The 17,231-nt window shown below is 38.1% G+C and overlaps 1 protein-coding gene across 1 annotated transcript in view; it reads left to right on the forward strand.

Annotated features, from left to right (window-relative positions):
• Positions 1-239: 239 nt before the first annotated feature.
• The window catches only part of TGFBR1 (transforming growth factor beta receptor 1), a 62,202-nt gene continuing 45,210 nt past the window's right edge, over positions 240-17,231 (forward strand). The window contains exon 1 of the mRNA XM_063304276.1: positions 240-478. Within this exon, the coding sequence (XP_063160346.1) occupies positions 349-478 (130 nt within the window). The 5' untranslated portion in view covers positions 240-348. The remainder of the gene's footprint in view (positions 479-17,231) is intronic.

Consider the following 17,231-nt stretch of genomic DNA (forward strand, 5'->3'; position numbering starts at 1 on the left):
AGTACAGTACGCATCGCTATTTCATTATACGTTTTCTTGTTTGACTTCGAACTTGATGTTCGTTTTGTACTTTCTTTTGCTACAGCAAGAAAAGGAGGCGGGAGGAATGTGGGCGGAACCTCGAGGCGGAATTGCCCAATCAGAAAAAGACCTTGGGTGCCAGATCGACTACTTTGTATTAGTCAGTGTCTGAGAAGGAGAAAGGGTTACTCTTATGTCTGTCGCGCGGGAGGGAGGTTCGGAAAAAGTGGGAGGGTTTTGGATGCGGCGCCAGAGGGTTGTGTTTGTTTCTATGAGATGCTTGTGAAGGGGAGGAGAAGGTTGAGGTAGTGGGACTTGGACGGGACAATGGCGGCGCTAGCGGTCTCCCTTCGGAGATGGTTACAGGCCTTCATTGCAAGTTTTTGCTGTTCGGGTACTTTGACGATGACAACTGCAGCTGGGTTGCTTCTTTTCCTTCTCCCTGAAGCAGCAACGGGTGAGTCGCGTATAATACTTAGAACGGGCCAGGCTGGGAGAAACTGGGCCCGTCCGGTCTGTTCCCCTTTAAGGAACATGGCGCTTCTGCAGCCGCGCAGGACGAAGAACGCTGGGGAATAGAGTGTTACGAGACGGATGGAAGGGACTGCGGGTTTCATGGACAAGGAACCGCTACAGCGGCGGTCTGGGCAATGGCCGCTCAAAGCAAATTAGCGCGGCTTACTTTAACCACAGTTGCAGCGGATGAAGTAATATAGTCGGAGGCCTTCGCTCCATCACAAAGGTTCATTCCACTCTCTGCCCGAAGCAGGCAAGCAAACAAAAGGCCACCCCATCGACTGGAGCTTGCCCTCTCCCTCTTTCCTTTGAAACGAGTCCCATAAAAATCAAAACTAGAGTACTCCCCTTTTTCTAGACCTTGAGCGTAATGAATCATATCAATGTTTTGTGTTTGTGCAGTTCAGCATGGAACGTTCCCGTTATCTTCATAGAAACTACGTAGTAATCTGGAACGAATCCTGTGCGCGCAAGGGGAGTCCTGAATTTCTCCCTATATTTTCCTCTTTTCTCAGTCCTATAAGGGAAGATGGTATTTGTTGATTAACATAGACGTACTTTCTGTCTGAGGACTGAAGGTGGGAACTATAGAGTCTGAGGATTTTGATCTCTTTATCAATCTACTGTCAAAGTTAGGGACCAAACGTTGTGTTCAGCTCCTCCTTGCAATGTTTGATACATTTCCTCGAAGTACTACAAAAATTGGTGATGCCTATAATCTACTGGCATTTGGATAATTTATATTAGTCCCCAAAAGTTTTGATACTTGGCAATTTAATAATTAAAATGGGAAATCTGTTGATTGTTCATATGTTGTTGCTAATGCAGAAGCTTGCAAGATAGCATTTAGTATATTACTTTATTATTCAATGGGAAGCTTATGTTTAAAAGTTTTTACATGAAATGAATGAGCCTCAAATGTGTTTGGTATACTAATGTTGAGAACTGCATTCTAATTATATGGAATCTTCTTAAAGAATAGTAAGCATCATGTAGCACTTAGTCCTTTTACACATCATTTGTAACTATATTTGAAGGAGAATGAGAACTTGTCTAAACCTTAGTTTTGCTTACATGCTCTTCAACTTTTCTTATTTTTATGTTACCTACACAAACCTAATATAAAATCACTCTATCTATACATCTATGTAATGCACCCCCAAATCACTTGCAGTGGTCTGTGGTATGAACATTGTAACTTTTACAATTAGCATTTTAAATCCACTTGGATGCCAGGTCTTTATGGAAAAATTATATTGTAAAAATTGCAGTTCATCTGTTCAAAGTGCCATCACATATGAAAAACTAAATTTGAAACATGGAGTTTCTTCAGATCTGCATAATTTTAATAACTAACAAAAATCTTCCAGGTGTCATAATTCATAACCATCTCTTGAACTTCTATTGTGATGGTAACAAAATTTTATGCTTCAAGAATAGATATCAGCAACAATTTGTGAGAGGTTTAAGCAAAGGTACACTGTGGTACCTGTGGTGTTAAAATTTACATTCTTATTTTAACTGGCAGTGGTTCTAGGACAGATCACTAATATGGCTGCTTCTGATAAAAACATTCCTGAAGGCTTTGAGGGTGATCTGGCTGTGATACCTGTCACCCCATTGATTGCCAAGGTTGATAAGTCTATGTGGGTGTTCCTTTCCTCCCTCACAGCTCCATGTGCATGCCTCTCAAAGCTGTGTGCTCTATTTCCATGCAACAACTGTATCAGTGATTATGTGTCGTATTCTGTACTTGCATACAGTAGTATCTAAATTAGGAAAGACAATGCATGACCAAAAGCTATGCTTTAGTGCAGCAATAGATGGATGAACCTTTCTTCATCAAAAAAGGTTCTTTCCCCATTTTACTTCATTTTTTTTTCAACTGGGAGGCTCTGCACAAAACAGGAATTGTCAGAGAGAAATGATCTCAGCATATATGCTGAGCAGTTTTTTTGTTTCCTTCAAATTTAGAAACAAAAAATGTAAGGATTGTAAGGGACTTTGGAGATCATATAGTCCAACTTCCTTTCTGGTACAGGTATTCCTCATGACTCACAAATTTCTGAAAATCCTTTATAGAAGTAATAGTTAGCAAGCACACTAACCTAGTTTACACATTAAAATACTACATAATATAGTATGTTTGGTGGTTGCCCAACATGTTGTGTGGGTTATCTGGGTTAAGCACATGGAAAAGTAATTAAAGACATTTAGCTGGTAAATGAATAGAAGAGTGGTCAGGCATCCAGGAGTAGAGCAGTTTCCTAGTCAGCATGTTACAACAAGATGAGGTGGGAAAAGTAGCATTATCAGGCTATTGGGAACTTGGAGGCAGCTAACTTCCCAGGGAAATAGAACACTTATAACAGTTTAAACATTTTAATCTGTGAATACATTAGTTCCATGTTGAACTTTTGCCTCTGTAATGAACTCAGTAAGTAAAGAAGAACAATTATATACATGTGCTCTGTGATCAGTATTTCCATGTACATGTCACCTTATTCTTGCTTACAGTAAGCATTTGAAAAACACTACTGAGGAAACTTTGAAAATAGAAAAAAAATGCTCTAGATAGTGAAAAATAGTTGCTGACAGCTTATTTAATAAACAGAGCAAAAGAAGAAGAGGTATAATAGTTCCAGCAGTATAATAAGGATCAGGTTTTTTTCCAGACAGTACAAGACTGGATAAGGTGTTCCATTCTTCCCATCTGGGGCTGTATGAATAGTAAGTTGTCAGCCTTAGATTCTGATTTCTTTGTTTTGTGGAACTTGAGCTGCCTGAGTTAATTTAACTTTGGTCTTAAACCAAAGGTCTAGCATGTTCCTCTTAAGAATTTCTGTTGACTGACCCAAAGAGAGCAATTTTCTATATGGAGAAACAAAATTAAAAATAAACAATATTGTAACAATAACTGACTACAACTTTTAGTTAATCTGCCATAGTGGTGCAGTGAAGAAGAATTAGACTACTTGATCATGACTTGTGCATTAAGCTTCAGAGCAGCTAATATGAGATATATTGTCTTTCCTGCTATTCTCATACCTTCCTAGTGTAAGTGAAGGTACAGCTCCTGTTGGTCTACTAAGTTCTGGAACTGCAATTGCAGGCTGTAGTGGAACCAGATAAGAGACCATTCTGAAAGCTGGTGAAAAACCACATTGGTATAGCAAACTTCTATCTTTTCTGTCACTTTTGTAAAATTATGCCACCAAATCACGTCTGAACTCAGACTGAAAAAAATCAAGGTAATTGGAGCCGGTAACAATTCCTTAGCTCAGGGCTACCAAATTTCCAGTCAATTTACTCAAAAGAGGCATTTGATATAAACTTCTGGGTCCAATAAGGATTTTGTCAAGGATTTACACAAAGTTAAGAACTCCCTTCAATCAGATTTAATTCTTAGTGCACATCCATTGTTCCTTTTCAACAATACAAAAGTTGTTTGCCATTGCCTTCTTTCAGGATGTTTTTTTCCAAGAGTCCTGGAATTTTCTAGTGGTCACTTATCCGAATGTACTTTCTGAAGATTAATCAAGGTTGGGTTGGTGCTGCTGGTTTAAACAGCAGGTTGTTTAAAGCCATTGGACTTAATCAGTTAACCGTTTGGGTCCATTTAAATAAGCCCCAAACAAGCAGGGTTTCTAGTGTCTTTTTTAAAGTCCTCAGGTTTCACTTTTTGAAACCTGATTGCACACGTTTCAGAGCTCACTAAAATAGTTTCCATTCTTGGTTGAAAGGAGATTAGGAAAAACGGAAAAGTTCCAGAGTTAAAGGCATTGTTACAAAAAGAGCCCTTTTCCTGATGTTCATTTCAATAGGTGGCTTGCTGTGGTACGAATAACATAGTCTAATACAGTTACCATAAAACCTAGCTTGATGGTCTTAGCAGTCCTTGAAATACTCTGATTCCAGATTTGTTAGGACTTTTAAATTAAAACCCAGCCCTTTAAACTGAATTTGTATAGAATGTGTACTCAGTAAGTACCATTTTGAGAATTCTAAAATGTTCAATTACTCTTCCAGATCACACTGATACAATCATTCCAGGTTTGGTCTGATAATTTTCAAGAAGTTAATCGTCCAAACTTGAAACGGTTCATGGTGTTCTGAACAAAACAGGATCTGACCCATAAACTCTTTCTGCTTCAAATAATTATTTGGAAGTGTACAATCCTGGCAGTAAGGATTAGGAAGTACAAAAATTTTTGGCAGTGATCTTCTTTCTTCTTATGGATACTTGTGCCTAGGGTGCTTAAAGAAAGGACATTTGGTAGACTTTCATTCCCAACATTTTTCAAGATAAACTTGCTTAAATTGGTTCTGTCTTTCGCATTTATTGTGGGGACAAGCTCTTCCTTCTCTGATATTAATTGGTTGTAAGTCCCAAACCCCAGCACTTTCTACCTTTGCATCAAGTCACTCTGTATCTTTGTTTTCTCAGAGCATGGCTTCTTTAATGATCTCTATGAGACTCTCATAGGAGACTCCATAAAACAGTTTGGTTGATCAATCAACAGCCATATCAACCATGGAAAAATCTAAATAGTCTGAATCTATATATAAAAATGGTTCTTCTATGGATGTGGCCAAGAAGAGTCATCTAAGTCTCGGGGTGCTTTTGTTCCTATCACAATAACAGATGTGTTTATACTGTTGGACTGTCGTAACCCATTTCTGCTGAGTTGATTTCCATCTCCATTGCTCTAAAACTTGGTATCTTGATGGAGACCTCACTTATTACTGCTTACCCTTCTGTCCCTGTACCTTCAGTGATTCCAGTAGTCCTAGCATTAATAATTCCAGTAATCACAAGCACTTGCTTTTTTGTTCAGATTTTACATTCTTTGTCCTACCATCAGTACTGCTCTACTTTTTATGCATATTTTATAACCCCTTTCAGTGATTGCTTCAGGTTTGAAATCTACTGTTTATTACATGCATCCTGCTTTTTCGAGTGGGGAGAATTAGATTAAATATTGCAGTCCTCACCAGGTCTTCCAACAGTGCACCTATTACCACTGAAACTCACTCTATCCACCTTGCTGCTGGTTGTTCTCTTCTCTTTCCTTCCACCTTTTCCAACTTTAGAGCCTTCTCCGGTTCAAAGAACCTTCGGAAGGTCCGAAGTAAGATAATATGAGTCTGGTCATTTGTACCCTGAGTGAGAACTCTCAGTTGTTTTGTTCGATGAGCCATCAGTTTGTTTTCTTGGCTGTCCACAGTATATTCTGGAGTTTTCTCTAACACCAAAGTTCAAAGGCATCAATACTCTTCCTATCCTGCTTCTTTGAAGTCCAACTTTCACTTTCATAGAGTGTCACAGGGAATACCATGGCTTGCACGATTCTGATCTTTGTAGGTATAGACGCATTCCAGCATTTGAATACCTTTTCCAAGGCCTTCATGGCTGCTCATCCAAGTGCTAGTCTGTGGTGTATTTCTTGACTGTTTGTTCCTTTACTGTTGATGATTGATCCTAAAAGGCAGAAGCTATCCACCACTTACTATCTTCATTATGAATCCTAAGGCTGGTTATTCTACCTGTTGTCATTAATTTGGTCTTCTTTAAATTTAATTTTAGTCCAATTTTTTCACTGGGGTCCTTGACTTTTATTACTAAAGCTTACAGATCCTTTGCATTTTCAGCTATCAGGTCGAAAAGTGGCAAAAGTAGATCACTGCAAGAAGAACAGCAAAGAAAGCTGTCACAGAGGCCAAAGCCAATAACTTCCAGGACTTTTATGAACAACTGGACACAAAGGAAGGTGAGAAAAACATCTATTAACTAGCATAAATGTGCGCCAAGGCGGCAAAAAACATTGAACACTACACGTATGTTAAGGACAAAAATGGACCGCAACTGCAGGATAAGCCCCAAATCCTGAAATGCTGGCAGCAGCACTTTGACAAAATCTCTTGATGTTGAATTTCCACATCCGCCAATTCCTGATGGCTTAGCTAACGTTGGCCCTGTCCTGTGTATTAAACTTGAAGAGGTTACCAAATTAGCAGCAGCATGAAGAATTTGAAAGCACCTGGCCCAGACAATCTACCAGCAGATGTCTGGAAGTTGAAAGAAATTCATGACACAGCAGCTGACTGGATGACAAACTCTTTCAGTGCCTTTGTAGGCTCCATCCACAGGTCTGACTGGGACACAAGTATCAGTTCCCCTCTTCAAGAAGAAAGGTGCATCGGCAGACTGCTCCAACTACTGACCAATCTGCCTCCTGTTGCACACAATAAAAAATTTTCAGCCGATCCTCAACTAGCGCCTCTGTGACATTGTTGAAATCAGTATCAACCAATGAGATTTTGTCAAAGGCTTGAGTACCACCGGCTCGCTTGCTCATGGAGAATCATAGAGAAAAGTCATTATACCTGGCTTTCCTTGAACTAGAAAAAGCTTTTGACCATGTTCCGCATCAACTGATAACGGTACAGTATGTGACCATGGTGTGCCTGAACTACTCATAAAATGGGTCCAGATGCTTTATGTTAATACCAGCATTATGCGCCACTGGCCTTTTCAACAGCTTTCTTGTATAAGTTGGTGTGCGCCAAGGCTCAGCATTATTGCCATTGCTGTTCATTCTCATCATGTATCACACAAGACCTGCATCACACTGCCATCTGGGCCTTGCTCTACACCAACAATGTCTTGCTCACAGCTACCTCCAGGGAAGAAGTGCAGCGTTGTGCCCAGACATGGAATGACCATCTTAGCCAATTCAGTTTGCGCCTCAATTTCAAGAAGACTGAGTATCTAGAGACTAGCCCAAGCACCTCCACCATCAAGGTCAGTGGCAAAGATCTAGTAAAGACAAACTCCTTCTGTTACTTAGGATCCCATCTGCAAAGTGACGGCAACTTTAATGAGGTGGTACGTGTGAGAGTGAATGCAACATGGCTGTGGTGGAAGGAGATAACTGGAGTGCTCTGCATAGGCATATGCCAATTCATCTAAAATCAGAAGTGTATAAAATGATGGTCCACCCAGTAGCACTGTACGGTGCTGAGTAGCTGGCCAACCACCAAAAGTGCTGAGCACTCTTTACATGCCATGGAGATAGGCGTGCTCCGTTGGTCATTAGGTGTTTCCCTTTTTGACCACATCAGCAGTGATGCAGTCCAGCAGCAGATTGGCATTGCACCAATAACAGAAAAAATGCAGGAAAAACGCCTACAGTGGTATGGCCATGTTCTATGAGCAACACCCCACACCATTCCTGCACCACCTACCACTTTAACTTCAGTGTCAAACACCCATGAGGAGAACCAAAGCAAAGGTGGCAGGACACAACACACACATGAAAATCATCCAGTCGGACCAGGTTGCTGCATTTGATCATGTGAAATGGTGTTCATTGATCCGAAAAGTGGACTGTATACTTGCAGGAAAGTGCTAGGATGATGACGAAGAGGGTAGTACCATCAGCATAGCATAGGTTATTGATTTTTCTTCCTCCAATTTTAAAGTCTCAAACAACTTCTACCAATCCAGCTTTCCTTAGTATATATTCAGCATATACCAGAAGAGATAGAAGTTCTATATTATGATCTTCCAGAAATTAAAAGAGCAGGAGCATACATTTTTCATGAAGAATTGTGATGCTTTATGTAATAGATAACACTTTCCATTATGTGACTGACTGTGGTTCATAGAGTCAGAGGGTGCTATTACTTGTATAGATAAGTTTCTTTGAGAAAAGCAGAAATTGAATTGGTTTGCACTCTGATTAAGAGAGTCCAGTGAAATTCAGGTGTATGAGATGTTGACTTCCCTTGGTACATTGATTTGTTTTGGGATACTTACAGTTTCACAGTATCTTTACAACTATTATACACAGGGATTGAGAGTATGATGAGATGGTGGTCAAGAGGTTGTAAATCAGTCCTACTGAAGGATTAATTCCAAAAGGTTATCAATAAATCAGTAAGAAGCAAAGTATCTAAGAAGGTCTGAGTTAGAAGAATGGTCAAGGTACAGGCAAGAGATAAAATATCCAGGTAAGTGATTCACAATCAAAGATGCTGGGCATTAGAGTGCAAGGTAAGCTGAAGCAACCATTTCCAGTAGCTGTGTCAGCATCTAAATGCTGGTTTACAAAATTTGTAGTAGCTAACCTCATCCAGATTCAGTTCATTATGACTGTGATTCCCAAGAAGGCAGCCTTTCTCCAGGAATGGGCTTAACATTTGTTGCTTCTCTGCTGTTTAGCCCTCTGTTCCTTTACTCAGCAGCAGTGGGTTTTTTTGGCTCTGAATCTGTGGATCTCAATGGGACATAGGGTCTGCAGAAGACTGCAGATGTTGCAGGGATAGGACCATCATAATCTACTCTTTGATGTAACTTCTCAGTCAGAACAGGAATCCCAGGATCCACATGATCATTCTCTGAATCTCTTCCTTAAGGTGTCCAAATATCCATGACAACAGCGAAGACAACTTTTTGTAAAAGGTTTAGAGTGTCTTCTATCCACCAGCCTTTAAACTGGACAAGGATAATGCTGAGTCATCAAAAGCTTCCAATTATTTATGACTCCTCCTGTGGTGAGCATTCTTCCCATTTTGATACTGCACAATTGACCAAAATTGCCAAAGAGCAGGAATTGACTGTCATTGCTGGTGACTATACCATAGAACAGTGTTTCTTAAACCTTTTTCTCTCAGGACCGCTTCCCACTTTTAAAAATTATGGAGGACCCAAAAGAGCTTTCCTTTGTATGGGTTATATTTATTGATATTTATCGTATTAAAAATTAAAGTTGACATATTCACTGCTGCTACTCTCACAATTGTTTGATAGGATTTTAATATTGTATTATTCTTCAATATAGGTTGGCAAATAATTTTGATTTTGACGACCCCTGAGAGGATCTTGGGGGACCCCTAGGGGTCTTAGGACCACTCTTAAGAAACACTGCCATGGAATATTCTCATTGTCCCTTTCTACTTTGTTTTGCATATCCTCTTCAACTGAGAGAATGTGGTTAAATATGTCCATTTTGTAAAGATACCCATAAAGTCGTCATGTCTAAAAGGAATTCACAATCTACATTGCTTGGGACTTTTCCGTTTTTGTGGATTTATGTAGTCTTACTCTGATTCTGCAGTTCATCAAGACTGCTTTAGACAAAGGTTTGAGTTCTTGGGACTATTGCATAGCCTCTGCAGTTCTTAAGATGCCTAGGCACAGAAGACTTATTGGGGTTCTTTTCAGGAGCTGCATATATTTTAATTTGTTCCAATCTGCAAATAGCCTTTTCCCCCCCAGAACTGGTGCTGCAATGTGTTTCCTTTCTCCACAAGCCATCATAAGTCATGGGTTATTTGGTTCTGAAGTACAAGATCCTCTCTGGTTGGAGGGAGGGGCTAATGGTGGCTGTAGACAGGAGTTTTCCTGTCCTGCTCTGTGTTTTGGTTTCTTTTTTTCCTTAACCCCAGGGTTTATATTGGAGGTTCTGCTCAGGAAATGTGGCTGAAAAGGGATAGTACCCCCCAGGCTACTAATTTTGATCCAACACTGAGCACCAGTGCAAGCAGAGGAAAAAAGAGAGGCCAACCAGCCCTGGACTATTTGAACTTTCCTTTTTCTTCCCCCTTACTTTTTCCTTCCTAATAACTGATGGAAGAATAACAACTGTCGATTTTGGGAGTTTGGGAGATTATTTATCTTACAGGATTTACAAACAGTCAGACTTATAATCATCTCTCTTTGCTTTTTGCTCTTTGGATTATAAATAACTCATTTCTTAAAGAGAAAACTGTGCTATCCTAATGGGAATTACAGTCATCGGGAGAAACAGTAAGAGAGACTTAATGGATTTACATTCATTGGGAGAAACAGCACAAGAGTGACTTTAAAAGCTTCAGAAATACTTTGGAGAGAAAACTGTGGTGAGAAGTAAACTTTTATTTCTTGGAATTTAATTTTAATTTGTGTACATTATATACCTTTTATAGGGGACAAATAAAAAACAATAGTTACAGTTGGAACTTAAGTGTGGACTGCAACACAGTTTTTGTAGAGTTAAATTTCAGCTAAAGGGACAGGTCCTGATAGTAAGAGGCTTGGAAAGGGGTAGTAACCTGCTGTAATATTTCTGAACAATTATTTTTTTTCTGCATTTGTTTGGATAAGACATTGACCTTGAAATTCCTTAAAATGAACTGATTTATTAATCATTTCTCATACACTGGAACATTGTGTAATTGGAACAGGAATTATAGAAGCCGCAAGATGGAGCCAAAAACGATGTGTTTTTTTCTTTCCTAAGGGGGACGTCTGTGATTCATCTGTTAATGTATAAGCAGTAGAATATAATTTGTATGGAGAATATTTTTTCATCCTTTAAAGATGAAAAAGATAAAAGAATATCTCATGAGCATAGGAAGGGAAATGTGGATCCTAAAAGTTCTAAAGAATCAGGAGAAACTAGGGAATCTAAAGAATCAGAATTTGATAGAATTAGTCAGTTGTTCGAAACATTATCCACCCAAATGAGTAATCAATTCCAGCAACTACAAGACAAAGTATTTTATAAATTAGAGGATTCCAATGCACAGCTGAAAACCGAAATAAGAGGATTTACAAAAAATGTACAAGCCAACATACAAGACATACCAAAATTGAAAAAATTTTGAAAATTTAAAAGAACAAGAAACTCGAGATTTAAAATATTACAAAATAGAAGATGTTTTGGAGACAATAGATTCTCAGCAAATACAATTAAACCTAAGTGTCAGGCTCTGCCTGAGACCCAATAAAAACACAGACGCTAGAGTAGACTTTAGGTTCTGGTTTTATTTGGGAATAGAATGCATGCCCTTAGAAGAGCTGAGAGTGAGTGGAGCGCGCCGGAACGGGATTTAAATAGCCCGCGCCGGTCAGCGCTCCACCCCTTCTTACTCTGGGTGCGCCCCCGAGCCCCGTCGGTTCCGTCGTCGGTAAGTGAGGGGTCGTGGAGCCCCTCCTGTGCTCCGGGCGTTTCCTTGATTGCTTCCCTGGCCGGTGATGGTTCATTGCCAGGCGATCAGGTTCGTAATCTCTCTGACAGCTTGGGCGCGCCTCGTGGTCTGGTCTTGTCAATTACCTTCTTTGCGACATTGTATCTCTCTCTTCCATGCCTCCGGCTAGCGTTGATACTTTGTTGCCAGCACCTGTTGCTCTTTTTTGTTAGCTAGTTGCCTTTTCCCTTAATCCGCCCTTGTACCCATTTCCCTGCATTGTCATGCGAGCCGTTGCGATGTCACAAGCATCGCAACAGTGATCATGACACTAAGATTTAAAGGAATCCCCGAGGACTCCCGAAAAGAAGATGTAGAAGCAAAAATAATGAGGGGAAAAAAATCAGGATCTGTTGTATATTCAATATGCTTACAGAATCAATTCAAGTTATACACAAAGAAAACAATCACTGCAAGATAAAAGATTTGAACACAAAAGAACAAGAGATGCTATACTGAAATGGCAAATAGAAACTCCACTGACTAATTCAAATATTTCAAGATATCTCTCCAAGAATGCTAAAAAAAGAAAACAATTTGTATTGCTGACATCTGTGTCAAGAACCAAAGAACTCAGATACAGATGAAAGATTCCATTTGTGCTAGAAGTCTTTCTGGATACAAAGATGCTTTTGATCAAGACAACTTCACAAGCCCTTTCATTGGAAAGAGAATTAATGGCTCAGGATATCCCAGACTAGGCTTGCCATATTTCTGTAGATACTCCATCAGTTGCCATAGCCTTCTGAATTGGTAATGACCAGAGTGCTGATCTCTTTAAATCTTCAAGTACTAGACGTTCTTATAAGTAAGGAATATCTTTTAAGGTATCTTAGAAGTTGACATCTCTATTGTACACAATTTCAGTATACCCCTTCCATCTTTATTCTTTGAATCAGTTACTATCTGTCAAGTGGCATACTTTAGCATACCAATTCAGGGTTGGAATATTCTCAGTTTGGAGATCTTTTCAAGAGCTTTCCTTGCTTTTCTGGGGCTATTTCTGTGTTGTCTATCTGTGTTGTTTTCTTGGTACCATACCAGAGTGATTTACCATTGCTTCTGTACAGTATGACATGATGCCTTCGCTGTTATCGCTAAAGTGATCATCCACCTATATCACTGCTAGTTAATTTAGATGCCTGTTTACCTTTTTTGGGGTAGTTGGGATGACCTTCGAAATTTGGGTGACCCTGCTGGGAGTATATTGACATACACTCTCATTGTTCTTTGCTTATTCTTCCCAAGAATACTGCCCCCCCCCCCTCGATGAGGAAGCACAGCAGGACTCAACTGCTTTCCTAATTCAGAATTCCTAACATATGATTGGCTTGTTTGGTGGTACACACAATGTTGATAATTTGATTAACTTTAAACTTGAGAAGCTAACCAGCATTGGACCTGGTTAATATTTGCATATGAGACGTCCATGAAATCCCAATACTTTAGACTGGATTAGAAATTTAAAAAGTATTTCAGAAGTTATTGACATATCACTTGCTTACTGCTGCTAAGAATAGTGCATGGACACATCCATGAAGCTACTAGGAAATGAAATTAATCTGAAGGTTTTACTTTATTATAACTACACATTTGGTAGAAAAGCAACTTTTTAGTCAGGTGTTAGGTGATGAGATATTTAGGGCCATTTGAAAATACATGATTATGAGGTTCCAAGTGAGATTCTATGGTGGACTAGATATCCCTGAAGGAGCAAGGACAGCATTGTGATCAGCAGCCAGACAGTGAATTCTAGCCAGTGTGCAGTCTCTCCAGACAAGGAGAGATTATGAGATCGCCCACTTGCACTTTGGACAGCTGCTCCTCATGAGAAGACTGCAGGAACTGAGGTTTATGTGATCGGATCATGAATCGAGCGGCTGGGGGTCCAGGGATTTCAAGCTTACTGCCATAATGCAGCCTATATGGACATAAGATTTGCAAACGCCTCACTTCCTTAGTCACTATTGGATATGATCAATTTACAGTTAGAGATTTTCTGAGCAGCAGGATAAAAGAAATCTTCTTGGTGAGTCATTCTTTCTGGATTAAAGGAGGGGAAAGCTTTAAAGGCTTTAAATTTTCAGCAAAAAGCTTAAGAATTGGATGTAACAAAGTTTAATACAGATAAAGGGGACAGTAATTTTGAAAGATTAAATTTTGGTGACAGCACTTTTGAAACTATTGGAATTAATCAGACAAACGAACTTGACTTTTGTGGGAATATTATTTGTTTAGCATTAAAGAACATAGACAATTGGTGAACTTTACAAGATAGAGATAAAGGTAATATGAGCCAGATTGTGATGGTGACTGTAACTTATGGAGTGCCATTTGAGACAAAAGTCAGAACATGTTTGAGGAAATAGGGAAAAAGGTTCTCTGAACCACTTAATACTAAATTGACAGCTTTTAAAGAGAGAATGGATGAAAGACTTGTGAAGATGTAAGAGGAGATAAAAGAAGTTAAGATGGAAAATTCCATAAAACAAATGACTGGAGATGTAAAACAAATTAATGACAAAGTGGAATGTTTGGAAAGTAAGACAAGTTATAAACAGAGAGATAGAAAGAGATTTAGATAATCTGGCATTATTGGAGTTGAGAGAGAAGGAATTTTGAGATTCAGAGTGATTCCAGAGGATTCTGGTGAAGACAGTAAAGTTCCCCCCCCCCATTCAATCATGTCTGATTCTCAGAAACGGCCTGGACAAGTCCCTGCAGTTTTCTCAGCAAGGTTGTTCAGAAGTTGTTTGCCATTGCCTCCTTCCTAGGGCTGAGAAAAAATGACTGGCCCAAGGTCACCCAGCTGACTTTGTGCCTAAAGGCAGGACTGGAGCTCACAGTCTCCAGATTTCTAGCCTGATACCTTAACCGCTACACCAAACTGGCTCTCAGAGAAAAAATAATTAAAGCTTTATTAATTTTTTTGGAGTGGAATGAAGATACAGAGGCAGAAATTGATAACGTTTGTTGAATAAATACAAGACTTGCAAAATTAAGAAAAGTTCCAAGGGATGTCCTGGTGCACTTTGTCAAGAAGAAGACAAGAGACCAGGTTCTGCATCAGCATTTTAATACAAGATTGAAGATTGATAATACAGATATAATTGTGCTTAAAGAAATTCCGATTAGAATACTGCATAAGAGAGAAGAGTACTTTTTTTTGACTGATAGACTTAAACAGAAAAGATACCATTTTTATGGGACAAACTGGAAGGAGTGATTTTTACTTTCAAACAGTGGAGGTTTTGATTGAATTCTGTGCAGAAAGTGAGAGAATTTCTAGAAAAATTTGAACTGGAGACAGTAAAAATTGGTGTGATAGATGAGACTACACAAAAACCTTTAAAGGTGCAACAGGAAAGTGAAAGTGATGATAGTTAATTATGTGTTACAGGTATTGACTTTTCTAAATTTTAGAAAATTTAGAAGTGAGTTTGGTTTTTAAAGGGAATCCCAATTCTTTCAGATGGAGGTTAAATGAAATGCCGTTACAGAAAGAAGCAATAGTGGAGGACTGTAAAAAGAAATTAAGAGTTTTTTTTAAATAATAAAGATACAGATGTAAGAATGGTTGGGATGCAAGCAAAGCTTTCATAAGAGGTTACTTTATACAACATAGTATAAAGTACTAAGAAGAGGCAAGAGAAAACACAAGCTATTTTGGATGAGCTAAAATGAAAGGAAGATGAAAGAATGTATGATAAAGTGGACTAAAATTCTTGATTATAATATAAAGATGGAACAAGGAGAAAATATGTGGCTGAAAGGATTGAAATTTATACTATGTTGTAATCTTAAAGAGGATTTTTATAAAATGATGTACCATTGGTATAGGTCAGCAGAGAAATTGTCTAGAATGTATAAAGGAACTTCAAATTTAAGTTGGAAATGTGAACAAGAAGGGTTATGTTACCATGCTTGTGGACTTGCAAAAAAAGTAAGAAGAGAAAGATGCCAGAGAGCTGGAAAGAGGTTGATATAACATTAATACCTAAGGAGGGACAAGATCTGACTTTAACAAGAAACTATCAGCCAATATCATTATTGAATAATGACTGTAAGTTATTTACAATGATTTTGGCTGAGAGATTGAAAATGATTTTGAAAAAATTTATTCGTGAGTATCAGTGTGGGTTTTTACCTAAAAGGCAGTTAAAGGATAATATAAGAAATGTGTTAGACATTTTGGAATACTTGGAGCAACATAATGAAAAACAAACCACATTGATTTTCTTAGAGGCAGAGGAGGCCTTTGACAATTGTATTGGGCCTTTTGGAAGATACCAGTTTTGGAGAGAATTTTATTAAATGGGTAAGATCGATCTACACTTCACAGAAAGCACAAATAATTGTTAATGGAGAACTAACAAAACCCTGTAAGATACAAAAAGGAACAAGACAGGGATGCCCATTGTCTCCTCTTGTTTATTTTGATTCTTGAAATACTGAGATATAAGAGAAAATGAGAAAATTGCGGGAGTAAAGATTGAAAAAGGAACTTATAAGTTAAGGGCATTTGCTGATGACTTGGTGTTGATTCTGGAGGATCCATTAAAGAGAATAGACACATTAATGGGAAAATTAAAACAATTTGGTACACTAGCTGGTTTTAAGATTAATAATCAGAAGATGAAATATGAACAAAAAATATGAAAATAGAGGATCAAACAGAAATGATGAAGGGAACAGGTTTTAAGATTAAGAAAAAAGTAAAATACCTCGGTATCACCATGACAAGCATGAGTTGTATGTTATTTCAAAATAATTTTGTTAAGACATGGAATGAAGTTTTAAAAAGTTATGTTAAGATGGGAGAAATTACAGTTGTCATTGCTGGGGAGAATTTCTGTGATCAAAATGAATGTTTTGCCTAGAATGATGTTTTTGTTTCAGACAATAGCAGTTTGACAACTGATGTACAAGTTTTACCTGACAAGATTGGGACTGATCTGAAAGTGGATTTTAAAATGACAGGCTACAAGAATGATATAAAAGAAGATGCTACACTGGACATACAAAAGCCAGCTGATGTTTTAATAATTAAAAAGGATATACCAATAACAAACCAACCTGGATAATTTTCCTATACTGGATATACAAAAGAAGCTTCTTAAAGCTTTGAAGAATTTTGTGAGAAAGGAAAAAGAAAAGATGAAAAGAAATCAAGTTCTAGGACATTTTTTGAAGGGACTATAAATCAAGATAGTTAAAAGTAAAAGGAAGGAATATAAAGTTGGTTTATTTGATCACAATTAAAATAGATACGTTGTTATATCTGGTAACCCTTAATGGACTTTCGCCGATCAGGACTGAATGACGAGACTTTAAAGATTTGTTTACAGATAAGAGATATGGGAAGAAGAAATCATTTGTATTTTAACAGAAGGTGATATATTACTAAAATTGTTTATACATGATGAAGGGGGAAGCCATTTATTTCTTTTCTTTTTCTTTATTATTTTTCTATTTTTTTTTCTTTTCTGTACCTTCTATTTTTTCTTTCTATTCTTTTATTCTTTTAGTTTGTATTAGTATGTATAAAATTATTATAAAAAAGAGAACTTTTATAAAATGATGTACTGTTGGTATATGGCACCAGAAAAATTATCTAGAATGTATAAAGGTACTTCAAATCTATGCTGGAAATGTGAACAACAAGAAGGGTCATTTTG

This window comes from Candoia aspera, chromosome 4, assembly GCF_035149785.1.
Source record: "Candoia aspera isolate rCanAsp1 chromosome 4, rCanAsp1.hap2, whole genome shotgun sequence".
Classification (NCBI taxonomy): domain Eukaryota; kingdom Metazoa; phylum Chordata; class Lepidosauria; order Squamata; family Boidae; genus Candoia; species Candoia aspera.